Raw genomic sequence first — 27,743 nt, 5'->3', positions numbered from 1 at the left:
AGGATGGATGTAAACAAGTAGAATAGATGTAATAAAATTTATTTAAAATGAAAAATAAAAGATAGCAATTATATTCATACACTGGGTTCAGTATGATTTGGCAATGGGTGGGATGCCGGCCGTCAGTATACCGACAGTGGTATCCCGTCCATCATAATCCCGACAGGCCAGCAGTAAGCCCCCTAACCCTCCTCTGCCCCCTACCCAAACCCTAACCCTCCCTTGTGGGTGCCTAACCCTAGCCCTCCCAAGTGGTGCCTAACCCTCCCCGCTTGATGCCTAACCCTAACATCAACTTCTATGTGCCTAACCCTAACCCTCCCTCCCCGGTCCCTAACCCTAACCTTCCTGTCCCTGCTCCCTAAACCCCCTTCTACTGCCTAAACCTATCAATCCTCCCCCCCCCCCCCCCTCCATGGCAGGACACCAGCGCCTCCCACTGTTAGAACGATTTTGATGCTGGCTGACGGTAATGTAACGCCGGCATTCCGAGCGGCGTCGGAATCTAGACCCTGGCATTGCGTCCTACTTTGGGATCCCGGTATTGGTATATCGACTGCCGGGATCCCATCTGTTGGGAAGCTAACTGTTTCCCCATAAAATGATCATTCAAATATTCAAGCTAATACCGGTATACACTGGTAGGGGGTGGGGGAATTGAAATGAAAGAAGTGGGGAAAAATGGAGAGAGAGAGAAAAATAAAAAGCCAATAAAAAAAAAAAGTTTAAAAAGGTACAGGGAAGGGAGCACTCTCCCTTGTGTGGTATGAATGAAGGTATGTCCCCCCGCATGTCAGTGTGAATGATCGTAGCTGTGCTAAATTTAGCACAGCTACGATCAACTTGGAATGACCCCTTGAGACTCACCTTTACAACCAGGAATTCCCACTTGTTACCATCAGTAATTGGCAATTACTGATGGTAACAAGTGGGAATTCCTGGTTGTAAAGGTGAGTCCCAAGGGGTCATTCCGAGTTGATCGTAGCTGTGCTAAATTTAGCACAGCTACGATCATTCACACTGACATGCGGGGGGACGCCCAGCACAGGGCTAGTCCGCCCCGCATGTCAGCGCCCCCGCAGAAGTCCAAAGGCATCGCACAGCGGCGATGCCTTTGCACTTCAAGCTTTAGCGTGCTGGCCGGGAGCTACTCGTCACTCCCCGGTTCGCAGTGGCTGCGTGTGACATCATGCAGCCGCCGCGGCCCACCCCCCAACGGTCTGGCCACGCCTGCGTTGGCCGGACCACGCCCCCTTAACAGCAGCTTAACGCCGCCGTCCAGCCCCCTCCTGCCCAGCAACCGCCTCTGCCTCGGTGCTGGTGCATGCGCAGTTCCGACCTGATCGCTGCGCTGCGAGAAACTGCAGCGAGCGATCGGGTCGGAATGACCCCCTTAGTTCACTATAAGTCCTTCAGAAAAGAACCTTAAAGTCCAAGGGTGCAGAGAGGGTTTTATCAGCAAAACATGGGTGCTGTTACTTGTGGTAGGTAGGGACCCGCAGCAAGTACTCCCTTCAATGCGTTTCTCCTCTCAGAGGCCTCGTCAGGGAATGGGAGGTAAATGAACTGACAGAAGTTTTGTTTTGATTTATTTTTAATGTCAGGTGACAGATGAAACTTACCAGCACAATGTGCTCTGTCCACCCCCTCCCTCTCCTGTACTGGTTTAGTCACCACTACAACTGACATGTAATGCTTCTACAGTGTGCAATTCTCTGATTCATCCTCAGAAAAGAGCAGCATACCAGGTACATGTTTTACAGGAAATATTTGTTTTATAGTGTTACAATGTCATGTGTAATTAGGTAACACACACTCAAAACGGATACATGTTTCTGGGTGAGATGACTGCCAGCATTGGAGGTTGGTATGGAACAAGCTATGGATGGTTTACATAGCACCTCTCCACCGCTGATTGGATGCATTCTTGTGGAGGTTTGGGAAGTCTATGGGCAGGGTACACTTGTGTTTCAGCAATGGAAGTATAAAAGCCAGTGACAGTATTATTATTATTATGACTATCTTTAATATGTTAGGTGTCACAAATGGTCTGCAGCTAGGGTTGCCACCTCTCCCTGATTTCCTGGATTCTCCAGGATTTGGTGGCAACCCTCCAGGAGGCTTTTCCCTTCACCCGGATTCATGGATTCTCCAGGAATAAGGGGACCCTGGGAGCCAGCACCTTGGCAGCCAAGGAACTCAGTGAACTACAGTGACTGTCTCGTGAAATGATGACATCAAATCTTGCGAGACTGTGTTCAGCCCAGACTGAGCCGAAGCTGCCGTGACGCTACCATCGGCAGCTATTCCTCAGCGTTTCCCTGAGCTGCGGTGGTGAAGTAACGCCCGCCCGGCTCATGTGAGAAGAGCAACGAGAGCCGACAGGCATGTCACACATTTATAATATAATGAGCATGCATGAAACAAATAGAGGATCAAGTTATATATATAGATATATGTATATTTTTTAATCACTATCAGACACCTTTTAGTAGTGCATTTGTTGGTTTAACCTGTTGAAGCCTGATAGTGATTAGGTTGTGTGCAACACTTCCACTTTCATGGTTCTTCCCTCTTTCACACAATCTAGTTTTAAGGCACTAAATGCCTATAATTTATCCAAGTGGTGACTATTATATTCCTATTTATATAGATACACTGTTTCATTTAGATTGCTTGTACGAAAAATATTTTATAAACATGGTACATCATTTTATTTACACGAACATTGCTTGGTGCCGCGGAGGTGGGGGGGGGGATTTGGGGGGTGGATCTCCAGGAATCGATGATGCATGAGGTGGCAACCCTGTCTGCAGCAGTGGCAGCACCGGGGGTTGGTGACACCCGTTGTGGCCAAAAGTACCCCCCTCGCGCACCGAAGTAAGTTGTAAGTTGTAATGACCACAAAAAAAAAAGAATCACCTGGCCTGGGCTACCCTGGAGACAAATGCCTACAATACCGTCATCTTCTCAGTGACAGGATAATATCACACTGCAGCACCCAGCTTCTGACACTGTGGAGGATCCGACATTTTGGCATCACCCCATGGAAGGGTGACACCAGGGTGCGGCTGCACCCCCACTGTGACTCCTGTGGACTGCAGTGTTATACCGAGGGGCGAAAAGAGAGGTGTGCTAGAATATTTCAACATTTAGAATGCGGATATTTATCATGTCAACACCAGAACATCAACACGTTAGGAATATCCACATTCAGAATCTTGACATGAATGGAAGGTTGACATGTCAATGTGGACAGTCACACTGTCATTGTCACACTGTTGGCCATGCAGATTTCTTTGCAGAGGTGAGTATGCCTAATCCTAGCCCCAATCAGAGCCTAACCCTGGTAGCAGCCTAGCCCTAACCCTACAATCATCCAACATTATATTGTCAACATTCAAAAAGTCAATATTTTGTCATGTCAACATTCTATCATTGTTGACATATGCAATGTCAGCATCCTGTCAGTATTGACATTCTGCATGTCCTCATTCGGACCATCTCCACATTGTTGTGTCAACATTATAATTGTATACTGAACAGAAAACACATTGAACAGTGATAAGTCATCTATTAATTTATTGTGCTTGAACCGTAACAATATACTTTAAGCTAGCTTACAACTAAAAATAAAGACACAGACACAAAACTGCGTTGGATGAAATGGTAATTCATTTATTAAGTCGAATAACCTTATTGGTAGCGGGTGGCCAGGAAAACACTACCATTAGCCAGCTCTAGTCAACCAGATCTCATAAAAAATGGTGGCGACTGAAATGCCCCAGCAGTAATAAGAGCGACTGAAGCGCCCCATCTAACACAATAACCATAACTTGTGTCATGAAGGTCTCATCACCCTTTACTATAGCACAGTGAGGCTGCTTCTCAAAGAAGCGCCCATTGTCCCCCCACAAGGGCAGGACACACTCGCCGTGCTTTGAAAAATGGTAAGTGCCCCACAACTACCACTTATGCTACACGTGACCGCTGGCCAGTATCGCCTTCCCGCCCGCTAAATTAATGAAGAAATGATTAGTAAGCCAAATTGAATAGAGTCAAATCAAAGAATCGTCAAGGGAGGGTGGGTGGGTTTCTAACTAGGTAAGAGAAACAGCTCTGCTCGGACTCTCTAAATACCTCACCACCTAGTATCCGCCCATTATCCTAATGTTAGGTTGGTCTTAACCAATTATACCACACCAACCAAAACTAGTCTGCCTAGCAACAGATGACCTATACTGAACCAATTCCAAAAATTCAAGCCTCTTATATGATTTTGTGCTTAGGCAGCCCACACCTTTTCTAAACAATGCACAGACAACAACAATTCCATAATTACACAATACAATAGTATAAAATGACCGCTCAACAACAAGCTGACAGAGTATAAGCAGAATATAGAAATGCAGGTCCAGCTACTGACAAGACAGTGAGCTCAACATGTATATGACCTGTGTGAGCGGATAAAAATTGAGCTGGCATGTCCTAAAAGAAAGCATGGCCAAGGCACAGCACCCGGGCACACGTACAAAGGGCGATGGTGTAAACATTTCCCAATTTCATCACAGTTTCCACGCTTTGTGCTAGCATTAATAGTTATAGCATGTATTTTGTTGTATGACGTTGAAGTCACTGATCCCATCATAGGGGGGTATTCAATTAGCCCCCGAAGAGACATCAGGAGTAAAAACTCCCGATGTATCGTCGAGTTTTCCGGTCGGCCTATTCTATTTGACCGGCCGTAAAAAAGTGCATTTTCACCTGAAAATATACAGGTTCAGTGAAACCTGTGTGTTTTCGGGTGAAATAGCCCCGTTTTCAGATGAAAACGGGGCTGTTATCGGGGATTTTACTTCGTCTGCCGGAGGCAGGTGAAACAAAATCCCCGAAAAGCCGCGGCACCTGCCGGCTTATCGGGGCTAATTAGATAGCCCCCCCGGCGAGACTTTTACACCCGCAGTCGGTGCGGGTAATTGAATATCCCCCATAGTGTTCTCAATGACTATAAGAACAGCACTAGCACTGTTTCATGTGCTGACCACACCTGAGCACTGCCTGCAGTATTTTGGTCCAACCAGCACATGAAGCAACCGTCAGTAAATACAAACACTGCCTGCGGTTCCCATAGAGATCTGTGCACCCTATGCATATATATTGTTAGCCCATAGACTACTGTAGCCCATATTTTATCCTCAGCATCCCTCCCCATCAGCTCCACCGAGGGCCGCTCATGCGCGGTACATGTGCCAAGTCCAAAGCTGGAAGCAAGATCATAGTGGTAGCTATCACTATGCTTCCAGCACTTTCCTAAGACTGGAAGCTATGTTTTGGCGTTCTTACTTTGTTAAATGCATGGGTTCGATGTTTTCATGAAACAACCACATTTACTATGCGGTTGTTAGTAAATATGCCCCTTTGTGTGGTTTTCAAACTTCTACTTGATACACTGCACCCAGGGCAGCCAAGACATATGGTGGGCCTGGGTGCTAGAGGAGGCATGGCCAAACATACTTGTTCAAAAATGTACTTCAGATATTATGCTGCATGCAGCACAGTAGTATATGCCCAGATGAAGAGCATCCCACCTCATCCATGGCTGGGCTGGGCCCAATCCAGACCCCCCTAGATGAGGCTGAGCATGATTAATCAATTGACAGTTCACTAAAATGTGGAATCGAACACTGACATAAACTGGGGAGAAGCCAACTCAGATAAATGGGCATACAGCTATTTACTGGCAGCATACAGTACCATCAGCTGATTACAGGACTACATTTGTCCTGGGCAGGGCCATCATAACTTATATGCACACTTTAAGCAGGGGCAGGCAGGGCAGTCGAGAGCCGGGCTGGGCCCAGGTACTTTTCAGGGGGCGTGGTCTAATCATAGGAGGTGTGGGCATGAACCCTTAGAAAAAAATACTGAAAAAATTGTATTTTAAGCACCTCCATGGTCACACTGCAGCCCAGTACACAGCAGAGTGTGCTGGGCTGAGGAGAAGAGCTGCAGCTGCTACTGCCAGGTAAGGGAGAGGGGGCCTGGGTCCCTACTGGACCCTCACTGGGCCCCTCCATCATACCTGGGCCCTGATAATTTGTACCCTCCCCCCCTCCCCTCTCTCGACACCACTGGGGGCAGGTGGTGGTCACACAATCAGAGCGGTGAGGCAGAATTCTGTATCTGCCTCCCAGTCTTCAGCCAGACAGTGAATGGCTGTTATCATGCTGATAGGTGGATTGCTTGATCTATCCACCAATCAGAGGGCTGACGGCTATTCACTGTATGGAAGCATGTAGAGAGATGGCACAGGACCACAGGAGGGGTATGCTATGATTTTTGTATTTGGTTCCCGTGAATGAGTGTGTAGGGGCCCCAGTGCATTGCCTTGCCCAGGACCTGCTATGCTGTTAAGACAGTCCTGGCCCTGGGTACATTTTATCAATGTCACAGAACTGAGTTTGTCCACACAGAGATACAATCTGCAGCATTACAACATCACAAACAAGAATTCAAATTAAAACATTTCTATAGTGCGCCTACATGTGTATCTGATGTCAAAGACACTTCCATAATAAAACAAATTATTTAACCTTATATTGTAACATAATGTTCATACAGATAGAGATAAAAATTTGTTTATAACTAATAACAATTAATAAAACGATCCCTCCCCCTGTCATTCTGTAATGAAACCAAATCAAATGTCATTACTGCCTAACAGCACTAAGGTCACGGGTTCGATTCCCACCATGGCTAACTGTGTGGAGTTTGTATATTCTCCCTGTACTACTCCAGTTTCCTCCCACATTCCAAAAATATACTGGTAGGTTAATTGGCTCCCAGCAAAATTAACCCTAGTGTGAATGCGTGTGCGTGTAAATGTGGTAGGGAATATAGATTGTAAGCTCCACTGGGGCAGGGACTGATGTGAATGGCCAAATATTCTCTGAAAAGCGCTGCGGAATATGTGTGCGATATATAAATAACTGGTAATAAATGTGAAAAGACAGTTAGGCACATAGCGTCCTCTAGCTGAAAACAGGAGAAATAGTAACATACTCTGTAGTACCTTTCTGTTCCTGGTTCAGGTTAGGAAGTAAGATTATCTCAGAGCTCATAGCGATTGCTGCAACATATAGAAAAATTTAAAATTATTACATATATTTTGCAGGTCAATCAATGTTACAGGAAATATGAGACATTTTTATTCTCTGTTTCAGCCATAGTAGTTTTTGAATGAGCGGCTAATTCAATTGTGATTAAATAAGAATAAGAAAAAACCATAACCCTTCCAATTGTTGGAAGTCAAAAAGGGTGCACATTATTTTTGCCCTGAAATATTCAGAGTTCTAGAAAACCTGACCTGCATGCAGCTAATTAGAAACAGAGCTGAGAATAATGCTGCTTTCACATCGCAAACCCTGCTTTTGAAACGGTTCTTTAAACGGTTCTTAAAACGGGTCTGAGCAGTTAAATCCCCTTCACATCGCATGTTGTAACCAGTATATTACCATTTCATTACCGTTTTGGTACCTTTCACACTGAACCTGTATCACCCATAGAAAACAGTGGTTGTCATTATAAATGGACTTTTCTGGCCCACACATTATTAATAATTATTAATTAATTATTAATAATTTGGCTAGTAGTACGCTGGAACCCAGCAGCTTCAAGCATCTTTACCATGTTTTTGTAGATCACTGCATCCTTCACTGTCCCAGTGATTTGTCTACATATTTCTTCATCCCCTCTCATCCTAAGCAGCTCCCTAACCTCCTCATCACTCCAATTTGCCATTTTAAACTGTATTCTGTTACTGTATAATAAAATGCTTCTTCACTCTCATGTGTTTCCTCCAGTTTATTTTAGAGATGTGCACTTGAAATTTTTCGGGTTTTGTGTTTTGGTTTTGGGTTCGGTTCCGCGGCCGTGTTTTGGGTTCGACCGCGTTTTGGCAAAACCTCACCGAATTTTTTTTGTCGGATTCGGGTGTGTTTTGGATTCGGGTGTTTTTTTTAAAAAACACTAAAAAACAGCTTAAATCATAGAATTTGAGGGTCATTTTGATCCCAAAGTATTATTAACCTCAAAAACCATAATTTCCACTCATTTTCAGTCTATTCTGAATACCTCACACCTCACAATATTATTTTTAGTCCTAAAATTTGCACCGAGGTCGCTGGATGACTAAGCTAAGCGACCCTAGTGGCCGAAACAAACACCGGGCCCATCTAGGAGTGGCACTGCAGTGTCACGCAGGATGGCCCTTCCAAAAAACACTCCCCAAACAGCACATGACGCAAAGAAAAAAAGAGGCGCAATGAGGTAGCTGTGTGAGTAAGATAAGCGACCCTAGTGGCCGACACAAACACCGGGCCCATCTAGGAGTGGCACTGCAGTGTCACGCAGGATGGCCCTTCCAAAAAACACTCCCCAAACAGCACATGACGCGAAGAAAAAAAGAGGCGCAATGAGGTAGCTATGTGAGTAAGCTAAGCGACCCTAGTGGCCGACACAAACACCTGGCCCATCTAGGAGTGGCACTGCAGTGTCACGCAGGATGGCCCTTCCAAAAAACACTCCCCAAACAGCACATGACGCAAAGAAAAAAAGAGGCGCAATGAGGTAGCTGTGTGAGTAAGATAAGCGACCCTAGTGGCCGACACAAACACCGGGCCCATCTAGGAGTGGCACTGCAGTGTCACGCAGGATGGCCCTTCCAAAAAACACTCCCCAAACAGCACATGACGCAAAGAAAAAAAGAGGCGCAATGAGGTAGCTGTGTGAGTAAGATAAGCGACCCTAGTGGCCGACACAAACACCGGGCCCATCTAGGAGTGGCACTGCAGTGTCACGCAGGATGGCCCTTCCAAAAAACACTCCCCAAACAGCACATGACGCAAAGAAAAAAAGAGGCGCAATGAGGTAGCTGTGTGAGTAAGATAAGCGACCCTAGTGGCCGACACAAACACCGGGCCCATCTAGGAGTGGCACTGCAGTGTCACGCAGGATGGCCCTTCCAAAAAACACTCCCCAAACAGCACATGACGCAAAGAAAAAAAGAGGCGCAATGAGGTAGCTGTGTGAGTAAGATAAGCGACCCTAGTGGCCGACACAAACACCTGGCCCATCTAGGAGTGGCACTGCAGTGTCACGCAGGATGGCCCTTCCAAAAAACACTCCCCAAACAGCACATGACGCAAAGAAAAAAAGAGGCGCAATGAGGTAGCTGTGTGAGTAAGATAAGCGACCCTAGTGGCCGACACAAACACCGGGCCCATCTAGGAGTGGCACTGCAGTGTCACGCAGGATGGCCCTTCCAAAAAACACTCCCCAAACAGCACATGACGCAAAGAAAAAAAGAGGCGCAATGAGGTAGCTGTGTGAGTAAGATAAGCGACCCTAGTGGCCGACACAAACACCTGGCCCATCTAGGAGTGGCACTGCAGTGTCACGCAGGATGGCCCTTCCAAAAAACACTCCCCAAACAGCACATGACGCAAAGAAAAAAAGAGGCGCAATGAGGTAGCTGTGTGAGTAAGATAAGCGACCCTAGTGGCCGACACAAACACCTGGCCTATCTAGGAGTGGCACTGCAGTGTCACGCAGGATGGCCCTTCCAAAAAACACTCCCCAAACAGCACATGACGCAAAGAAAAATGAAAGAAAAAAGAGGTGCAAGATGGAATTGTCCTTGGGCCCTCCCACCCACCCTTATGTTGTATAAACAGGACATGCACACTTTAACCAACCCATCATTTCAGTGACAGGGTCTGCCACACGACTGTGACTGAAATGACGGGTTGGTTTGGACCCCCACCAAAAAAGAAGCAATTAATCTCTCCTTGCACAAACTGGCTCTACAGAGGCAAGATGTCCACCTCATCATCATCCTCCGATATATCACCGTGTACATCCCCCTCCTCACAGATTATCAATTCGTCCCCACTGGAATCCACCATCTCAGCTCCCTGTGTACTTTGTGGAGGCAATTGCTGCTGGTCAATGTCTCCACGGAGGAATTGATTATAATTAATTTTAATGAACATCATCTTCTCCACATTTTCTGGAAGTAACCTCGTACGCCGATTGCTGACAAGGTGAGCGGCGGCACTAAACACTCTTTCGGAGTACACACTTGTGGGAGGGCAACTTAGGTAGAATAAAGCCAGTTTGTGCAAGGGCCTCCAAATTGCCTCTTTTTCCTGCCAGTATAAGTACGGACTGTCTGACGTGCCTACTTGGATGCGGTCACTCATATAATCCTCCACCATTCTTTCAATGGGGAGAGAATCATATGCAGTGACAGTAGACGACATGTCCGTAATCGTTGACAGGTCCTTCAGTCCGGACCAGATGTCAGCATCAGCAGTCGCTCCAGACTGCCCTGCATCACCGCCAGCGGGTGGGCTCGGAATTCTGAGCCTTTTCCTCGCACCCCCAGTTGCGGGAGAATGTGAAGGAGGAGATGTTGACAGGTCGCGTTCCGCTTGACTTGACAATTTTCTCACCAGCAGGTCTTTGACCCCAGCAGACTTGTGTCTGCCGGAAAGAGAGATCCAAGGTAGGTTTTAAATCTAGGATCGAGCACGGTGGCCAAAATGTAGTGCTCTGATTTCAACAGATTGACCACCCGTGAATCCTTGTTAAGCGAATTAAGGGCTCCATCCACAAGTCCCACATGCCTAGCGGAATCGCTCCGTGTTAGCTCCTCCTTCAATGTCTCCAGCTTCTTCTGCAAAAGCCTGATGAGGGGAATGACCTGACTCAGGCTGGCAGTGTCTGAACTGACTTCACGTGTGGCAAGTTCAAAGGGCAGCAGAACCTTGCACAACGTTGAAATCATTCTCCACTGCGCTTGAGACAGGTGCATTCCACCTCCTATATCGTGCTGAATTGTATAGGCTTGAATGGCCTTTTGCTGCTCCTCCAACCTCTGAAGCATATATAGGGTTGAATTCCACCTCGTTACCACTTCTTGCTTCAGATGATGGCAGGGCAGGTTCAGGCGTTTTTGGTGTTGCTCCAGTCTTCTGTACGTGGTGCCTGTACGCCGAAAGTGTCCCGCAATTCTTCTGGCCACCGACAGCATCTCTTGCACGCCCCTGTCGTTTTTAAAAAAATTCTGCACCACCAAATTCAAGGTATGTGCAAAACATGGGACGTGCTGGAATTTGCCCAGATTTAATGCGCACACAATATTGCTGGCGTTGTCCGATGCCACAAATCCACAGGAGAGTCCAATTGGGGTAAGCCATTCCGCGATGATCTTCCTCAGTTGCCGTAAGAGGTTTTCAGCTGTGTGCGTATTCTGGAAACCGGTGATACAAAGCGTAGCCTGCCAAGGAAAGAGTTGGCGTTTGCGAGATGCTGCTACTGGTGCCGCCGCTGCTGTTCTTGCGGCGGGAGTCCATACATCTACCCAGTGGGCTGTCACAGTCATATAGTCCTGACCCTGCCCTGCTCCACTTGTCCACATGTCCGTGGTTAAGTGGACATTGGGTACAGCTGCATTTTTTAGGACACTGGTGACTCTTTTTCTGAGGTCTGTGTACATTTTCGGTATCGCCTGCCTAGAGAAATGGAACCTAGATGGTATTTGGTACCGGGGACACAGTACCTCCAACAAGTCTCTAGTTGGCTCTGCAGTAATGATGGATACCGGAACCACATTTCTCACCACCCAGGATGCCAAGGCCTCAGTTATCCGCTTTGCAGCAGGATGACTGCTGTGATATTTCATCTTCCTCGCAAAGGACTGTTGGACAGTCAATTGCTTGGTGGAAGTAGTAAAAGTGGTCTTACGATTTCCCCTCTGGGATGACCATCGACTCCCAGCAGCAACAACAGCAGCGCCAGCAGCAGTAGGCGTTACACGCAAGGATGCATCGGAGGAATCCCAGGCAGGAGAGGACTCGTCAGAATTGCCAGTGACATGGCCTGCAGGACTATTGGCATTCCTGGGGAAGGAGGAAATTGACACTGAGGGAGTTGGTGGGGTGGTTTGCGTGAGCTTGGTTACAAGAGGAAGGGATTTACTGGTCAGTGGACTGCTTCCGCTGTCGCCCAAAGTTTTTGAACTTGTCACTGACTTATTATGAATGCGCTGCAGGTGACGTATAAGGGAGGATGTTCCGAGGTGGTTAACGTCCTTACCCCTACTTATTACAGCTTGACAAAGGCAACACACGGCTTGACAAATGTTGTCCGCATTTCTGTTGAAATACTTCCACACCGAAGAGCTGATTTTTTTGGTATTTTCACCAGGCATGTCAACGGCCATATTCCTCCCACGGACAACAGGTGTCTCCCCGGGTGCCTGACTTAAACAAACCACCTCACCATCAGAATCCTCCTTGTCAATTTCCTCCCCAGCGCCAGCAACACCCATATCCTCCTCATCCTGGTGTACTTCAACACTGACATCTTCAATCTGACTATCAGGAACTGGACTGCGGGTGCTCCTTCCAGCACTTGCAGGGGGCGTGCAAATGGTGGAAGGCGCATGCTCTTCACGTCCAGTGTTGGGAAGGTCAGGCATCGCAACCGACACAATTGGACTCTCCTTGTGGATTTGGGATTTCGAAGAACGCACAGTTCTTTGCGGTGCTTTTGCCAGCTTGAGTCTTTTCATTTTTCTAGCGAGAGGCTGAGTGCTTCCATCCTCATGTGAAGCTGAACCACTAGCCATGAACATAGGCCAGGGCCTCAGCCGTTCCTTGCCACTCCGTGTGGTAAATGGCATATTGGCAAGTTTACGCTTCTCCTCCGACAATTTTATTTTAGATTTTGGAGTCCTTTTTTTACTGATATTTGGTGTTTTGGATTTTACATGCTCTGTACTATGACATTGGGCATCGGCCTTGGCAGACGATGTTGCTGGCATTTCATCGTCTCGGCCATGACTAGTGGCAGCAGCTTCAGCACGAGGTGGAAGTGGATCTTGATCTTTCCCTAATTTTGGAACCTCAACATTTTTGTTCTCCATATTTTAATATGCACAACTAAAAGGCACCTCAGGTAAACAATGGAGATGGATGGATACTAGTATACTTATGGATGGACGAGCGACTGCCGACACAGAGGTAGCTACAGCCGTGGACTACCGTACTGTGTCTGCTGCTAATATAGACTGGATGATAATGAGATGAAATCAATATATATATATATAATATCACACTAGTACTGCAGCCGGACAGGTAGATATATTTATTATGTAATGACTGATGACGGACCTGCTGGACACTGTCAGCTCAGCAGCACCGCAGACTGCTACAGTAAGCTACTATAGTAGTATGTATAAAGAAGAAAGAAAAAAAAAAACCACGGGTAGGTGGTATACAATTATGGATGGACGAGCGACTGCCGACACAGAGGTAGCTACAGCCGTGGACTACCGTACTGTGTCTGCTGCTAATATAGACTGGATGATAATGAGATGAAATCAATATATATATATATATAATATCACACTAGTACTGCAGCCGGACAGGTAGATATATTTATTATGTAATGACTGATGACGGACCTGCTGGACACTGTCAGCTCAGCAGCACCGCAGACTGCTACAGTAAGCTACTATAGTAGTATGTATAAAGAAGAAAGAAAAGAAAAAAACCACGGGTAGGTGGTATACAATTATGGATGGACGAGCGACTGCCGACACAGAGGTAGCTACAGCCGTGGACTACCGTACTGTGTCTGCTGCTAATATAGACTGGATGATAATGAGATGAAATCAATATATATATATATAATATCACACTAGTACTGCAGCCGGACAGGTAGATATATTTATTATGTAATGACTGATGACGGACCTGCTGGACACTGTCAGCTCAGCAGCACCGCAGACTGCTACAGTAAGCTACTATAGTAGTATGTATAAAGAAGAAAGAAAAAAAAAACCACGGGTAGGTGGTATACAATTATGGATGGACGAGCGACTGCCGACACAGAGGTAGCTACAGCCGTGGACTACCGTACTGTGTCTGCTGCTAATATAGACTGGATGATAATGAGATGAAATCAATATATATATATATAATATCACACTAGTACTGCAGCCGGACAGGTAGATATATTTATTATGTAATGACTGATGACGGACCTGCTGGACACTGTCAGCTCAGCAGCACCGCAGACTGCTACAGTAAGCTACTATAGTAGTATGTATAAAGAAGAAAGAAAAAAAAAAAACCACGGGTAGGTGGTATACAATTATGGATGGACGAGCGACTGCCGACACAGAGGTAGCTACAGCCGTGGACTACCGTACTGTGTCTGCTGCTAATATAGACTGGATGATAATGAGATGAAATCAATATATATATATATAATATCACACTAGTACTGCAGCCGGACAGGTAGATATATTTATTATGTAATGACTGATGACGGACCTGCTGGACACTGTCAGCTCAGCAGCACTGCAGACTGCTACAGTAAGCTACTATAGTAGTATGTATAAAGAAGAAAGAAAGAAAAAAAAAACACGGGTAGGTGGTATACAATTATGGATGGATGAGCGACTGCCGACACAGAGGTAGCTACAGCCGTGGACTACCATACTGTGTCTGCTGCTAATATAGACTGGATGATAATGAGATGAAATCAATATATATATATATAATATCACACTAGTACTGCAGCCGGACAGGTAGATATATTTATTATGTAATGACTGATGACGGACCTGCTGGACACTGTCAGCTCAGCAGCACCGCAGACTGCTACAGTAAGCTACTATAGTAGTATGTATAAAGAAGAAAGAAAAAAAAAAAACCACGGGTAGGTGGTATACAATTATGGATGGACGAGCGACTGCCGACACAGAGGTAGCTACAGCCGTGGACTACCGTACTGTGTCTGCTGCTAATATAGACTGGATGATGATGAGATGAAATCAATATATATATATATAATATCACACTAGTACTGCAGCCGGACAGGTAGATATATTTATTATGTAATGACTGATGACGGACCTGCTGGACACTGTCAGCTCAGCAGCACCGCAGACTGCTACAGTAAGCTACTATAGTAGTATGTATAAAGAAGAAAGAAAGAAAAAAAAACCACGGGTAGGTGGTATACAATTATGGATGGATGAGCGACTGCCGACACAGAGGTAGCTACAGCCGTGGACTACCGTACTGTGTCTGCTGCTAATATAGACTGGATGATAATGAGATGAAATCAATATATATATATATAATATCACACTAGTACTGCAGCCGGACAGGTAGATATATTTATTATGTAATGACTGATGACGGACCTGCTGGACACTGTCAGCTCAGCAGCACCGCAGACTGCTACAGTAAGCTACTATAGTAGTATGTATAAAGAAGAAAAAAAAAAAGAACCACGGGTAGGTGGTATACAATTATGGATGGTCGAGCGACTGCCGACACAGAGGTAGCTACAGCCGTGGACTACCGTACTGTGTCTGCTGCTAATATAGACTGGATGATAATGAGATGAAATCAATATATATATATATATAATATCACTAGTACTGCTGCCGGACAGGTATATATATTTATTATGTAATGACTGATGACGGACCTGCTGGACACTGTCAGCTCAGCAGCACCGCAGACTGCTACAGTAAGCTACTATAGTAGTATGTATAAAGAAGAAGAAAGAAAAGAAAAAAAAAACAGGTAGGTGGTATACAATATTATATATATATTATATACAATTATATATATATATATTATATATATTAAACTGGTGGTGATTATTAAACTGGTGGTCAGGTCACTGGTCACACTATCAGCAACTTGCAAGTAGTACTCCTAAGCAGACAATCACAATATATATTATACTGGTGGTCAGTGTGGTCACAATGGCAGTGTGGCACTCTGGCAGCAAAAGTGTGCACTGTACGTTATATGTACTCCTGAGTCCTGCTCTCAGACTCTAACTGCTCCCCACTGTCAGTGTCTCCCCCACAAGTCAGATATACATTATACAGTCACACTATCTATCTATCACTTCAGCAAGTAGTAGTACTCCTCCTAAAGTACTCCTCCTAATGCTCCCCAAAATTACTACTGTGTCTCTCTCTACTCTAGTCTCACTCTCTTCTCTATAAACGGAGAGGACGCCAGCCACGTCCTCTCCCTATGAATCTCAATGCACGTGTGAAAATGGCGGCGACGCGCGGCTCCTTATATAGAATCCGAGTCTCGCGATAGAATCCGAGCCTCGCGAGAATCCGACAGCGGGATGATGACGTTCGGGCGCGCTCGGGTTAACCGAGCAAGGCGGGAAGATCCGAGTCGCTCGGCCCCGTGTAAAAAAAAATGAAGTTCGGGCGGGTTCGGATTCCGAGGAACCGAACCCGCTCATCTCTAGTTTATTTCCTGCTTCTGCCTGGTAACATCACGCATGGAGACAGCCTATCACCTTCTGTGGTTTGGAAATACCGTTTCTGAGCCTTTCACATTGCACAATGAAACGGGTCTGAACCGTCTAGGACCCTGCTTTTTACCCGTTTCAAAATACTGGTATTTTGAAAACGGTAAATTCAAGGTGGCCCTTTCACACCGCAGCTAGAACCGTTTTGGAAGTCTTAAAAATCGGCAATTTACCGGGTTAAAGCTGCGGTGTGAAAGGGGTACAAGGTTATAGAAGTACTAGTGGGAATGTGGTCATCTTCCGCCGGTTATTACCATTAAAATAAAAGTTTTCCTTTATGATCTCAGACCAGTGAGCTGATGGGACAGTTGTGCGTGTACACTATAGGATGCCACTCTGCATGTCTCCCACTGGACCTGGTATGCCGAGTAGGAAGGAATGCTTACATTTCTGCCCCTGATTTCTTACCCAACAGAAACATGGAGGATTCTGTAGCAGTGATTGATTGTAATGATTTGCACCTACAAATGATTTTCTGCATTGCAATAAATATAGTGAATATCTCACACACGCACACACACGCACACACACACACACACACACACACACACACACACACACACACACACACACACACACACACACACACACACACACACACACACACACACACAACACCCCCAAGATTGGATACATCCAACCTCTATTAATTTTCAGTTATATAGGGAGAATCATTTTATCTTTCGAACGGACTGTGTGGAGACAATGGGGCAGATGTATTAAGCCTGGAGAAGGGATAAAGAAGGGATAAAGCAGTGATAAGTGCATGGTGATAACGCATCAGCCAGTCAGCTCCTAACTCATACCTCCCAACTGTCCCGATTTTAGCGGGACAGTCACGATTTTTGGAGACTGTCCCACCCGAGGGTCACAGTGTCCCGCGGTGTGGGGGAAGGGGGCAGTTGGGAGTCTCTGTCTCTCGCTTAGCAGAGCAGCGGTTAATAGACGCTGTGCGCATGCGCACAGCGTCTATTCAGTGGAGACAGGTGGAGAGGGGGCATGCCAGCGGCTCACAGAGCGCTGGGCATGCCCCCTCAGTGATGGAAATGGGGCGTGGCTTGCGATTGCGGTCCTCCGCAAAGCCACGCCCCCTTCTGCATAGGCCACACCCTTTTTCGGGCGTGCTTGCAGCTTTGCCGCACGTGTGTCCCTCCTTGGGCCAGGACAAAGTTGGGAGATATGCTAACTGTCATTTTTCAGATCTGTAATGATTGGCTGGTGCGTTATCACCTTGCACTTATCACTGCTTTATCCCTTCCTTATCCCTTCTCCAGGATAATACATCTGCCCCTGTATTTGATTGGGAGAAGAAGGCCTTTTCCTTTTTTGATACACGCAATCTTAGATCTATCATAGCATTTGTCTGACACAGTGGTGCAAAACACACATTTTTCTTGGTGATCCCTCTATTACAATGCCTAATGGGTTAATGCCAAGCACCCCTTTCCTTTACTTTGGTTACACACACACACACACACACACACACACACACACACACACACACACACACACACACACACACTTTTTTCTTTTCATTTTTCTTTTTTTTTTCCTTCTTTTTTTTTTAACTGTGCCTAATTTACACCTCTGCTGAAGTATTATGTATGCACTTGCTTCTTACACAAGTCTTGAGTTATATAGATATCTGTATATTGTAACGGTTGCTCCTGGAAATGTATTAGGTATTTTACAGTGTGTTACTTTTCACTATATGTGTTATTTCTTATGCTTAAATCATATACTTATGTCTGCAGACATGTATGCAGTGCTTTTACTTCAATAAATAAAAAATGTACAAAAATAAATACATGGGAACCCTCCCCCAGTTCTTTTAGGCCACACCAGCCCATCAGCCCTTCTGGCACCAGCCCTGCTCCTGGGTATAACCAGCCCTAGTGCCAATATCCCTAGTGCTGGCTAGCAGTTGTGGGCTACATGCAAAAGCAGAGAGTATTTAGTTTACCCTGCATGCAAGAGTATTTACCCTGCATGCAAACAAAATACATGCAGTGCAACTCAGTTTGTGAGGTGCAAAGTTACGTGCTCTTGTTTTACTTTACTCTCACCTCAGAATCAGCCCCATAATCACAAGGTAAGTTTTACCTGCAAGTAATGGGTCATTGGGCCTAATTCAGATCTGATAGCAGCAGCAAATTTGTTAGCTAATGGGCAAAACCATACGCACTGCAGGTGGGGCAGAAATAACATGCAGAGAGAGTTAGATTTGGGTGTGGTCTGCTCAAACGGAAATCTAAATTGTAGTGTAAAAATAAAGCAGCCAGTATTTACTCTGCACAGAAACAATATAACCCAGGGACGTGCAGTCAGGGGAGGCAGGGGAGGCAGTGCCTCCCCTGTCATTAATAATTCAAATAATACTACTAAGAAGATACTTATGACACAAATTCTGTGCCATAAGTATCTGACTTTGCCTTGAAATTACTTTAAAAAAAATTCCCCTGTAAAAAAACTGTTTTAAATGTGTTATGGAGGCACCGCTCTCGGTGCCTCTCACTGTCAGTGTTAAGGGGATGGAAGTGGGGAGCGGGGCCAAGGGTTGGGCAAGGAAAGCCTGTTAAAAAAAAAAGCAGCAAAAGCGGCACCGCTTTGAAACGGGCGTGCTTTCAGCTCATATGAAAGCACGCCCCTCGCTCTCACATGCAGATGCAATTGGCCAGTGGTGGATCAGATCCACCCTCCTTCCCCCTTATCTTACTGAGCAGGCGAGGCTTCGATGGACGCTGTAAGCTGCGGCCGCTGCCCCCCCCTCCTCCCCTTTCAGCTGCTGTGTGGCTGAGAATGCAGACATGTCACTCAGTCTGACATGTCTGCTGCAGTACAGCCATCAGCAGCAGCAGTACCCGATGCCTGCTCCCCCCTACCCTATCTGTACGGCTGCTCCCTCCCCCTGGGACCTGCTACCAATCTACTGCAGCAATATGTCCTTGATTCCTCCCCTTCTGAGGCCCCGCCCCCTCACGCCAAAGACCACGCCCCCTCCCTGCTCTAGTGTGGCTGTCTGGAAGATGTGATTCCTCCCCAGCCAGCTCCGTGAAGCAGGGAATATACATAGTCTGCAACCTCCCACAATGAGAGGTAAGTATCTGTGGGGGGAGGTTTTTTATTTTTTTGTATACTGTATATGGAGTTGGGGTATATATTAATATTATCTAGGGGTTTGGTATTAGTGTTATCTTAAGGGGAGTGGGCTGGTAAATAATATTGGGTGGGGTAATGTGATGTTCGCCTCATACTGCGTGGCGTAATGTGATGTTCGGCTCATACTGGTGGCGTAATGTGATGTTCGGCTCATACTGCGTGGCGTAATGTGATGTTCGGCTCATACTGCGTGGCGTAATGTGATGTTCGGCTCATACTGCGTGGCGTAATGTGATGTTCGGCTCATACTGCGTGGGGTGAAGTGATGTTCGCCTCATACTGCGTGGCGTAATGTGATGTTCGGCTCATACTGCGTGGCGTAATGTGATGTTCGGCTCATACTGCGTGGCGTAATGTGATGTTCGGCTCATAATGCGTGGCGTAATGTGATGTTCGGCTCATACTGTGTGGCGTAATGTGATGTTTGGTTCATACTGTGTGTGGTAATGTGATGTTTGGTTCATACTGTGTGTGGTAATGTGATGTTCTCCTCATACTGCGTGGCGTAATGTGATGTTCGGCTCATACTGCGTGGCGTAATGTGATGTTCGGCTCATAATGCGTGGCGTAATGTGATGTTCGGCTCATACTGCGTGGCGTAATGTGATGTTCGGCTCATACTGCGTGGCGTAATGTGATGTTCGGCTCATAATGCGTGGCGTAATGTGATGTTCGGCTCATACTGCGTGGCGTAATGTGATGTTCGGCTCATACTGCGTGGCGTAATGTGATGTTCGGCTCATACTGTGTGGCGTAATGTGATGTTCGGCTCATACTGCGTGGCGTAATGTGATGTTCGGCTCATGCTGCGTGGCGTAATGTGATGTTTGGCTCATACTGCGTGGGGTAATGTGATGTTCGCCTCATACTGCGTGGCGTAATGTGATGTTCGGCTCATACTGTGTGGCATGATGTGATGTTTGGTTCATACTGTGTGGGGTAATGTGAATTTGGCTCATACTGTGTGGGGTAATGCATAGTTACCTACTTTGCTGCCTCCTCCTCCGGGAGGAGGCAGCGTTGTAGGTGTATGGGGGGCGTGGCCGGCACAGGATAGGCGGTCCGGGGGCGTGGCCGGCAGCAGGATGGGCGGTCCGGGGGCGTTACATCAGGGTCGCGTCATCGTGACTCCGCCTCCTGCTGTGCTGTGCCGAGAAACGAGCCGCTGCATAGCGGGGGGCGGAGCTACGATGACGCGATTCAGGGCGAATCGCGTCATCGGACCCCCTCGGGCCGCCCGCTTGTTCTCTACTGCGGGCGGCCGAGGGGGAAAGCGGGAGGCTTGCCCACCTTTCCGGGGGGCCGGGAGGGTCACCCGATTTTCGGGAGCCTCCCGGCCATTCCGGGAGGGTAGGCAAGTATGGGGTAATGTGAGGTTTTTTTTTACACACACACATCAGGGGGAGGAGCTAGGCTGGTGGGATAGTTCTTTCACTATCCACGCCAGCAACGTTAGTAACCTCCGCTTGCCACCGTGCCCGAAACGTGGTGAGCATACATTTCGGGTACCATGTTCTGGCTTTGCTCTTCCCCATGGTGACGTCAGAGGTCTTTTCTTCAACTTGGTTTTAGCCATAACCTAGCGGGCATTGGCTCGACAGCGGTAGGGGTCATCGGTAGACTCGGTAGACATTACAGCTGCAGTGCCTCACCAGCCACTGACCTCACCGCACGCCACTGATATAACCCACCCAAATCTAACTCTCTAACTCTCTCTGCACATGTTATATCTGCCCCCTGCAGTGCACATGGTTTTGCCCATTAGCTAACAAATTTGCTGCTGCGATCAATTATTCCCATTGTCACATTCCTAATGCCCAAGGACTACAAAAGTATCAGCTCTTAACATCTCACTTTGGGACATATTTTTGTACATTCGCAATTTAGCCCAGAAAATATTTTTTTATTGTTACATATCACGACAATAGGTTATTATTTATTAGGGCAATGTATCCCAAAACACGTGCAAGGGGTAAGTGGAGCAGTGGAGTTTGTGTTTTCGAAAGGGAAGGGGGAGTGGAAATGACAACAATGTGGTAACATACAAGAAAGTGCAGCAATGTGTGATAGTGGTTAGCTGTAACCGCTGCACTACCAGAGCCCAAGTCCTGCACCCACATATGCAGCTGGGAATACACACTATGGGGGCAATTCAGACTGCATCGCTGCAGCGGCAGCGATCGCAGTCTGAATTCCTTTGGGGAGTGAGCTCACGCCTCCTGGGAGCTAAAAGCATCTCAGGGCTGCGATTGCCTCTGCCTGAATGACAGGCAGAGGCGGTCGTGGGGCGCGAGGGGGCATGCAAGTGGTTTTAGAACGCCGTTGGCGGGGCACAGTCTGGACAATGCAGGCGTGTCTGGACCATTGCTGGGGCGGGCCGCGGCTGTGTGAAATGAAACGCAACCGCTTTGACATGGGACGTGGCGTTTAGCTCCCTGCCACCGCGCAGAAGCTGTGCGATGTTTTTGTACCCTTGCAGGGGGGTAGGGCCTGGCATGTGGGGCGCACTAGCCCTGTGCTGGGCGTCTTCCCCCCTCGCATGTCAGCAGAGCTGGCCCTAGGTATAGGCAAACTAGGCAAATGTCTAGGGCATTTGGGATGCCTAGGGGCACAAGCAGCTTCTGCTGATTAAAATGATATGCGGCATGCCTATATTCTGTTTCTCATATGCAGATACAGCCACATTCATACACAGAATATAGGCATGTTGCATGTCATTTTAATCAGCAGAAGCTGCTTGTGCATCCTAGCCACATAGTAATGCAAATCAGACACATTTCGTAAAAAAAGGCGCCTGATGTTAGCAGAGCTGCCAGCTGACTGACCATTTTTACACATTAGACAGGCAGAATCCCCATTTTTACACATTAGACAGGAAGAGTCCACATTCATACACATTAGACAGGAAGAGTCCCCATTTTTACACATTAGACAGGCAATCCCCGTTTTTACATATTAGGCAGGCAGTCCCCCTTTTTTTCAGAGGTTACAGTGAGCCCAGACCCCCTCACCCTCACCGGAGGTTACAGGAATCCGCTGGAAATTATGCCTGCTTCCCCCCTCCCCAACCCGGATCATAAAATGCAGACTGGACCACTTCACTTCCACTGGAGCTTGTATTGAGCCATGGTCATTAAAGCCTGATCCCCTCCATCCGCCGGAGCTTCTCTCCCCCTCATCCGAGGCTACACTACTGAACAGCGGACAGTCATGACCAACCCCCCTCCCCATCCCACCAGAGGTTACACTAGCCACATCCAGTAATGCCTGACACCCCCAGTAGTATCAGCAGTGAGCATGGCAGCCCAAAAGAGATAGTCTCTCCGGGACTGTGTCACCCTGCAGACTACAGTGTCAGCCCAGGTAGTGCCACTGTCGACTCCGCATCCATCCCAAGCGCAGCAGTCCCAGTAGTAATTTTTTATTTTACATCAGTACTGCTGCACGCTGGGTTCAGGGCCCAGCAATTTACTTCCTGGGAAGCAGGAGGGAGCCACACTCAATGTGTGACCGGAGCCGCTTGTTGGAGACAACTGTGATGGACAGAGCAACACAGTCCCGATGACGACGAGCCCCCCTCTCCCCTACCATCCGTCTGTCTGTCCGTATATACCCCCGTCTGTCCGCCTATACCCCCCTTGTCCGTAGAAAAGTTTATAAGATGTTATTTTAAAGTTTATGCCTCCCAAGAATTTAATGGATATATTTTAAAGAATATGCGCTTCTCATGTATGGGTTTATGTGAAGATCAAAGAAATGTATGTATTATGGGGGTAATTGCAAGTTGATCGCAGCAGGAATTTTGTTAGCAGTTGGGCAAAACCATGTGCACTGAGGGGGGGTGGGGGGGGGGCAGATATAACATGTGCAGAAAGAGTTAGATTTGGGTGGGTTATTTTGTTTCTGTGCAGGGTAAATACTGGCTGCTTTATTTTTACACTGCAAATTAGATTGCAGATTGAACACACCCCACCCAAATCTAACTCTCTCTGCACATGTTACATCTGCCTCCCCTGCAGTGCACATGGTTTTGCCCAACTGCTAACAAAATTCCTGCTGCGATCAACTTGGAATTACCCCCTATGTGTAATAAAATAATAAAGATTACAATATTAAAAAAAAAAAGTGTTAAAATCATATGCCTATCCAAAATAAAGCAACAAGAACATGAAGATAATTCCCAACCGGTACACAACCAGGCCATGTGCTTCAACAGTATTCATGATCATGGACTTTGCAAAACAGACACATAGAATAACCTATAGCAGTAAACATGAAAGAACAGTCCCTATAGCCAGAGCCGGCCCTAGGTATAGGCAAACTAGGGCATTTGGGATGCCTAGGGGCACAAGCAGCTTCTGCTGATTAAAATGATATGCGGCATGCCTATATTCTGTTTCTCATATGCAGATACAGCCACATTCATACACAGAATATAGGCATGTTGCATATCATTTTAATCAACAGAAGCTGCTTGTGCATCCTAGCCACATAGTAATGCAAATGAGACACATTTCGTAAAAAAGGCGCTTGACGTTAGCAGAGCTGCCAGCTGACTAACTCCAGGCATCTCCTGCTGTGTAGCGTATTGAGGCAAGATGTATGAGAACACATCTGTATCCAAGCAGAGGCAGAGGTCACAGTGTCAGCAGCCATGTGAGTGCTGGGTGCGGGTGGGTTGGTTGTGCAGTAGTGTTCGGCATAATATGTAAGGGGCATTATGTTTATAAAAACATTAATAATGTGTGTCATATGTGTAAGGGGCATCACTGTGTGCTATTATGTGTATAAATACATTACTAATGTATATGAGGTGCTCTACTGTGTGGCGTAATGTATATAAAGGGCACTACTGTGCCGTCTAATGTGAATAAAAAGCAATATGGTGTGATGTAATCTGAATAAGGAGCAATTCAGTATGATGTAATGTGAATTAGGGGCACTACTGTGAGGAGTAACGTATATAAGGTAAAGTGGTACTACTGGGGGATGTAATGTGAATAAGGAATACTATCGCATGATAAAATGTGAATAAAGTTGCAGTACTGTGTGGCGTAATTTGAATAGAGGGTAATATTGAGTGGCCATGCCCCTTCCCAGCAAGAAAACACCCCTTTTTGAGCTGTGTACCGAATGTGCACACTGTCCCTATTTAAAATATAGGGGGTAGGAGCACCGAAATGAGGACTGCTATGAGTGGTGATGGTGCAGGGTCAGAGGCGGAACTAGTGGCGGTGCTATGGGGCACCAGACAGAATCTTGCCTAGGGCATCATCTTGGTTAGGGCCGGCTCTGCATGTCAGAGTAACTGATCGGAGATGTACTAAATTTAGCACATCTACGATCAGATCTGAATTAGGCCCCATATACAATGTGCATTACCGTATACAGACTCATCACACAGCCATCTGCAGATACACGTCTTATCTTACTAGTTGCATTATTCTGTTGCACAGGCATCTCAGGGGTTACTGCAGATGCTACAAGAGACAAAGAGGGGGGCGGAGCACATGGAGCATGCAGCTGTAGTGCTGCAGATATCGATGCAGCGGTGGTGCATACATTGTTGGGCTATCATGAGTAGATGCAGCCTGTGCACCCACAGGGTAAATGCTCTGTGTGCTGAGCACTGTCCACACCACCCTAGTTATGGCCCTGCTGATTGTGCACCCAGCTGACAATAGTATGATATTACACAGCCCAAAAATAATTCCTAGAATAAATTTCTTTACGGTGGCAATGAAAAGCGATTTTTCTTCTTACACCAGTTGCAATACCTAGATGGCATGTCATTTAAGGGATTCAAAACTGCACATCGCTGGTAAATCTATCGGTTAGGAGGTCAAAACTAGCAGCGTTGTACAGTGTTTAAAAGTGCTGAGTTCTTTAAGATACTGTTAATAATTTACAACTTGACAAAAGTCACATGATTACCATGGCAACCACAGTCACATGACATGATATAGTGAGAACAGAGTGAGCACCTTCTTCAAAATATGCTTATTCACAGTACAATCCCCTTTCCTCTCCTGACATCATATACCTGATCTAAGTAAGAGATTAAGGGGGACATTTACTAAGCAGTGATAAGAGCGGAGAAGTGCGCCAGTGGAGAAGTTGCCCCATCAACCAATCAGCAGCTCTGTATAAATTTATAGTATGCAAATTATAGATGTTACTTCAGTGCTGATTGGTTGCCATGGGCAACTTCTCCACTGGCTCACTTCCCTGCTCTTATCACTGCTTGGGAAATGTCCCCCTAAGTGACCCTCTCCTCAGGAACAAATGTGGGTGATAAAAATGTGAATACATGCCAGTTGAGAGACTACCTTTGCAAAAGGAAGACTGAGTTATAGGAGGATTTTGGTGTCAACTAAAGTGTGCAAAGGGACATCAGCAAAAATGTAATAATTGCAACTTCTTTCATTAGGTGCCAACTGCTACATTTGTGGATAATATATTCCACTTTTGTGCCAAATTGACTATGATACTCATAATCCCTAGCATATACAACATGTTCATAGATAAATGTAAAGTGGTCCTTACTGTGTATATACTGTATATGTTTTTCTTTCCCCCACTAAACCAGGTAGAAACACAATGATTCTGTAACAACATAGGAAGCGCCACAGTTTATCTCAGGAAGCTGGAGGAGATATGGACGCACTGAAATAATTCCCTTCCTGGATTTGATCACTTAAATGAGTGTGGAAACAGCCTGTAACTCACTGTAGATCAGATTACAATCTGACTCTATTCCATTCAGGTAATATTTATAGAGAATCAGGACTGAACAAATATCAGAATTCCCCATTAACACCAGGTCGTACATGATAAAGCAGGAATATTACTAAACAACCCCAGAATAGGTGGAAAGGTTCCTAGCACTCACCTGCACGGATGTGAGGAGGGAAGATGTGGATAAACCTGTGACAGCTGATGGGAGGAAGAGGCGACTGCACAGACTCAGCCCTTCTACATCTTCCGGCTTTGCGATATTGTCCTGTCTATTTACTGTCTGATGTTACAGCGGACTCTGTGTCACTTATCTCATGCTACACATTGACGCCAAGCTTATTTTTACATGTAAAGCAAAAAAACAAGAACATTATATTTCTATTATACATAGGTAGTAAAAGAAGTTGTTATAGATCACATTATAGTTCTATAGTTCTATTAGTATAATTAATACAGAACTTTACTGTACAATATCTATCTATCTATCTATCTATCTATCTATCTATCTATCATTCAGACTGCAAGCAAGTCTATTTTACAGATGGCTCTTGTGAGCGGTATTCAATTCTTTTCACCCCCTTCCATACCTGTTCTGTATCTGCTGACAGGCATGATATAATAATTTCAGCTCGCTACCCCTAATTACTATGGGCGCGATATGTGCGATAACGGGGATCACTTTAGAAACGAGATTGGGCGTGATAAATTTGAATACCGCCCTTAGGGGTCTAATCATGAAGCAGAAAAAAGCCCTGTTTTGCATTAAACGGGGCTTTTCTCTGTTTACCGCAATTCACAGAGTGGGTTACCATAGAGAAATCCCTGACTTCTCCAGCAGCACCCCCACTCCGTGCCTGGATCACATCACCATATTTCACAGTCTCAAGGAGCACATGCAGAGAATGAATAGCGGCGGCGGACGCAATGAGGACTTATTTGCAAAGTGAGTGACAAGTAGTGAGCATTTGCGGAAGGTAACGGGGGACTGTCGAGTCAACTGCTCATGTGTTGCGACTATTCCGGGTGCGTGTATGAGCCTGCGACTGCGTCTTTGTACACAATTGTAAAGGCTCCGGTGGCTGTCATTCTTGACATTCTGAGCCATGGGTTCTCAGAGGCCCGATGGTGGTGATGGTCCGGTGTTGCGATTTGCAGAGATGTGTGCAGCCTGGTGCTTTACTCTAGCATAGTGCTTGTCACTGGAAACAGAGCCCAGACAAGTGTTCCACAGCAGGTGCCACCAGTTGAACTTATTGATTTCAACAGCTGGACTGTGATTGGATTCCTATATACCCTGTCCTTGCTGTGATGGCACACATTGGCACTACCATGTAATTTCCTGCTGGAACTATATTATTATATTATTATTATTATTATTATTATTATTATTATATATAGCATTGTCCTTGCAGTCA

At 46.2% G+C, this 27,743-nt stretch overlaps 1 protein-coding gene across 1 annotated transcript in view; it reads right to left on the bottom strand.

Moving 5' to 3' along the window:
• TMEM40 (transmembrane protein 40) overlaps positions 1 to 26,629 on the bottom strand; it is a 116,291-nt gene extending 89,662 nt beyond the window's left edge. Inside the window, exons 1-2 of the mRNA XM_063938827.1 lie at positions 26,483 to 26,629; positions 7,073 to 7,129 (exon numbers count right to left, since the gene is read on the bottom strand). Coding sequence (XP_063794897.1) covers positions 7,073 to 7,121 — 49 coding nt within the window. The 5' untranslated portion in view covers positions 7,122 to 7,129; positions 26,483 to 26,629. The remainder of the gene's footprint in view (positions 1 to 7,072; positions 7,130 to 26,482) is intronic.
• Between the last annotated feature and the right edge of the window lie 1,114 nt (positions 26,630 to 27,743).

Source organism: Pseudophryne corroboree, chromosome 9 (genome assembly GCF_028390025.1).
Source record: "Pseudophryne corroboree isolate aPseCor3 chromosome 9, aPseCor3.hap2, whole genome shotgun sequence".
Classification (NCBI taxonomy): Eukaryota; Metazoa; Chordata; class Amphibia; order Anura; family Myobatrachidae; genus Pseudophryne; species Pseudophryne corroboree.
This window is presented reverse-complemented; position numbering and strand designations above follow the sequence as displayed.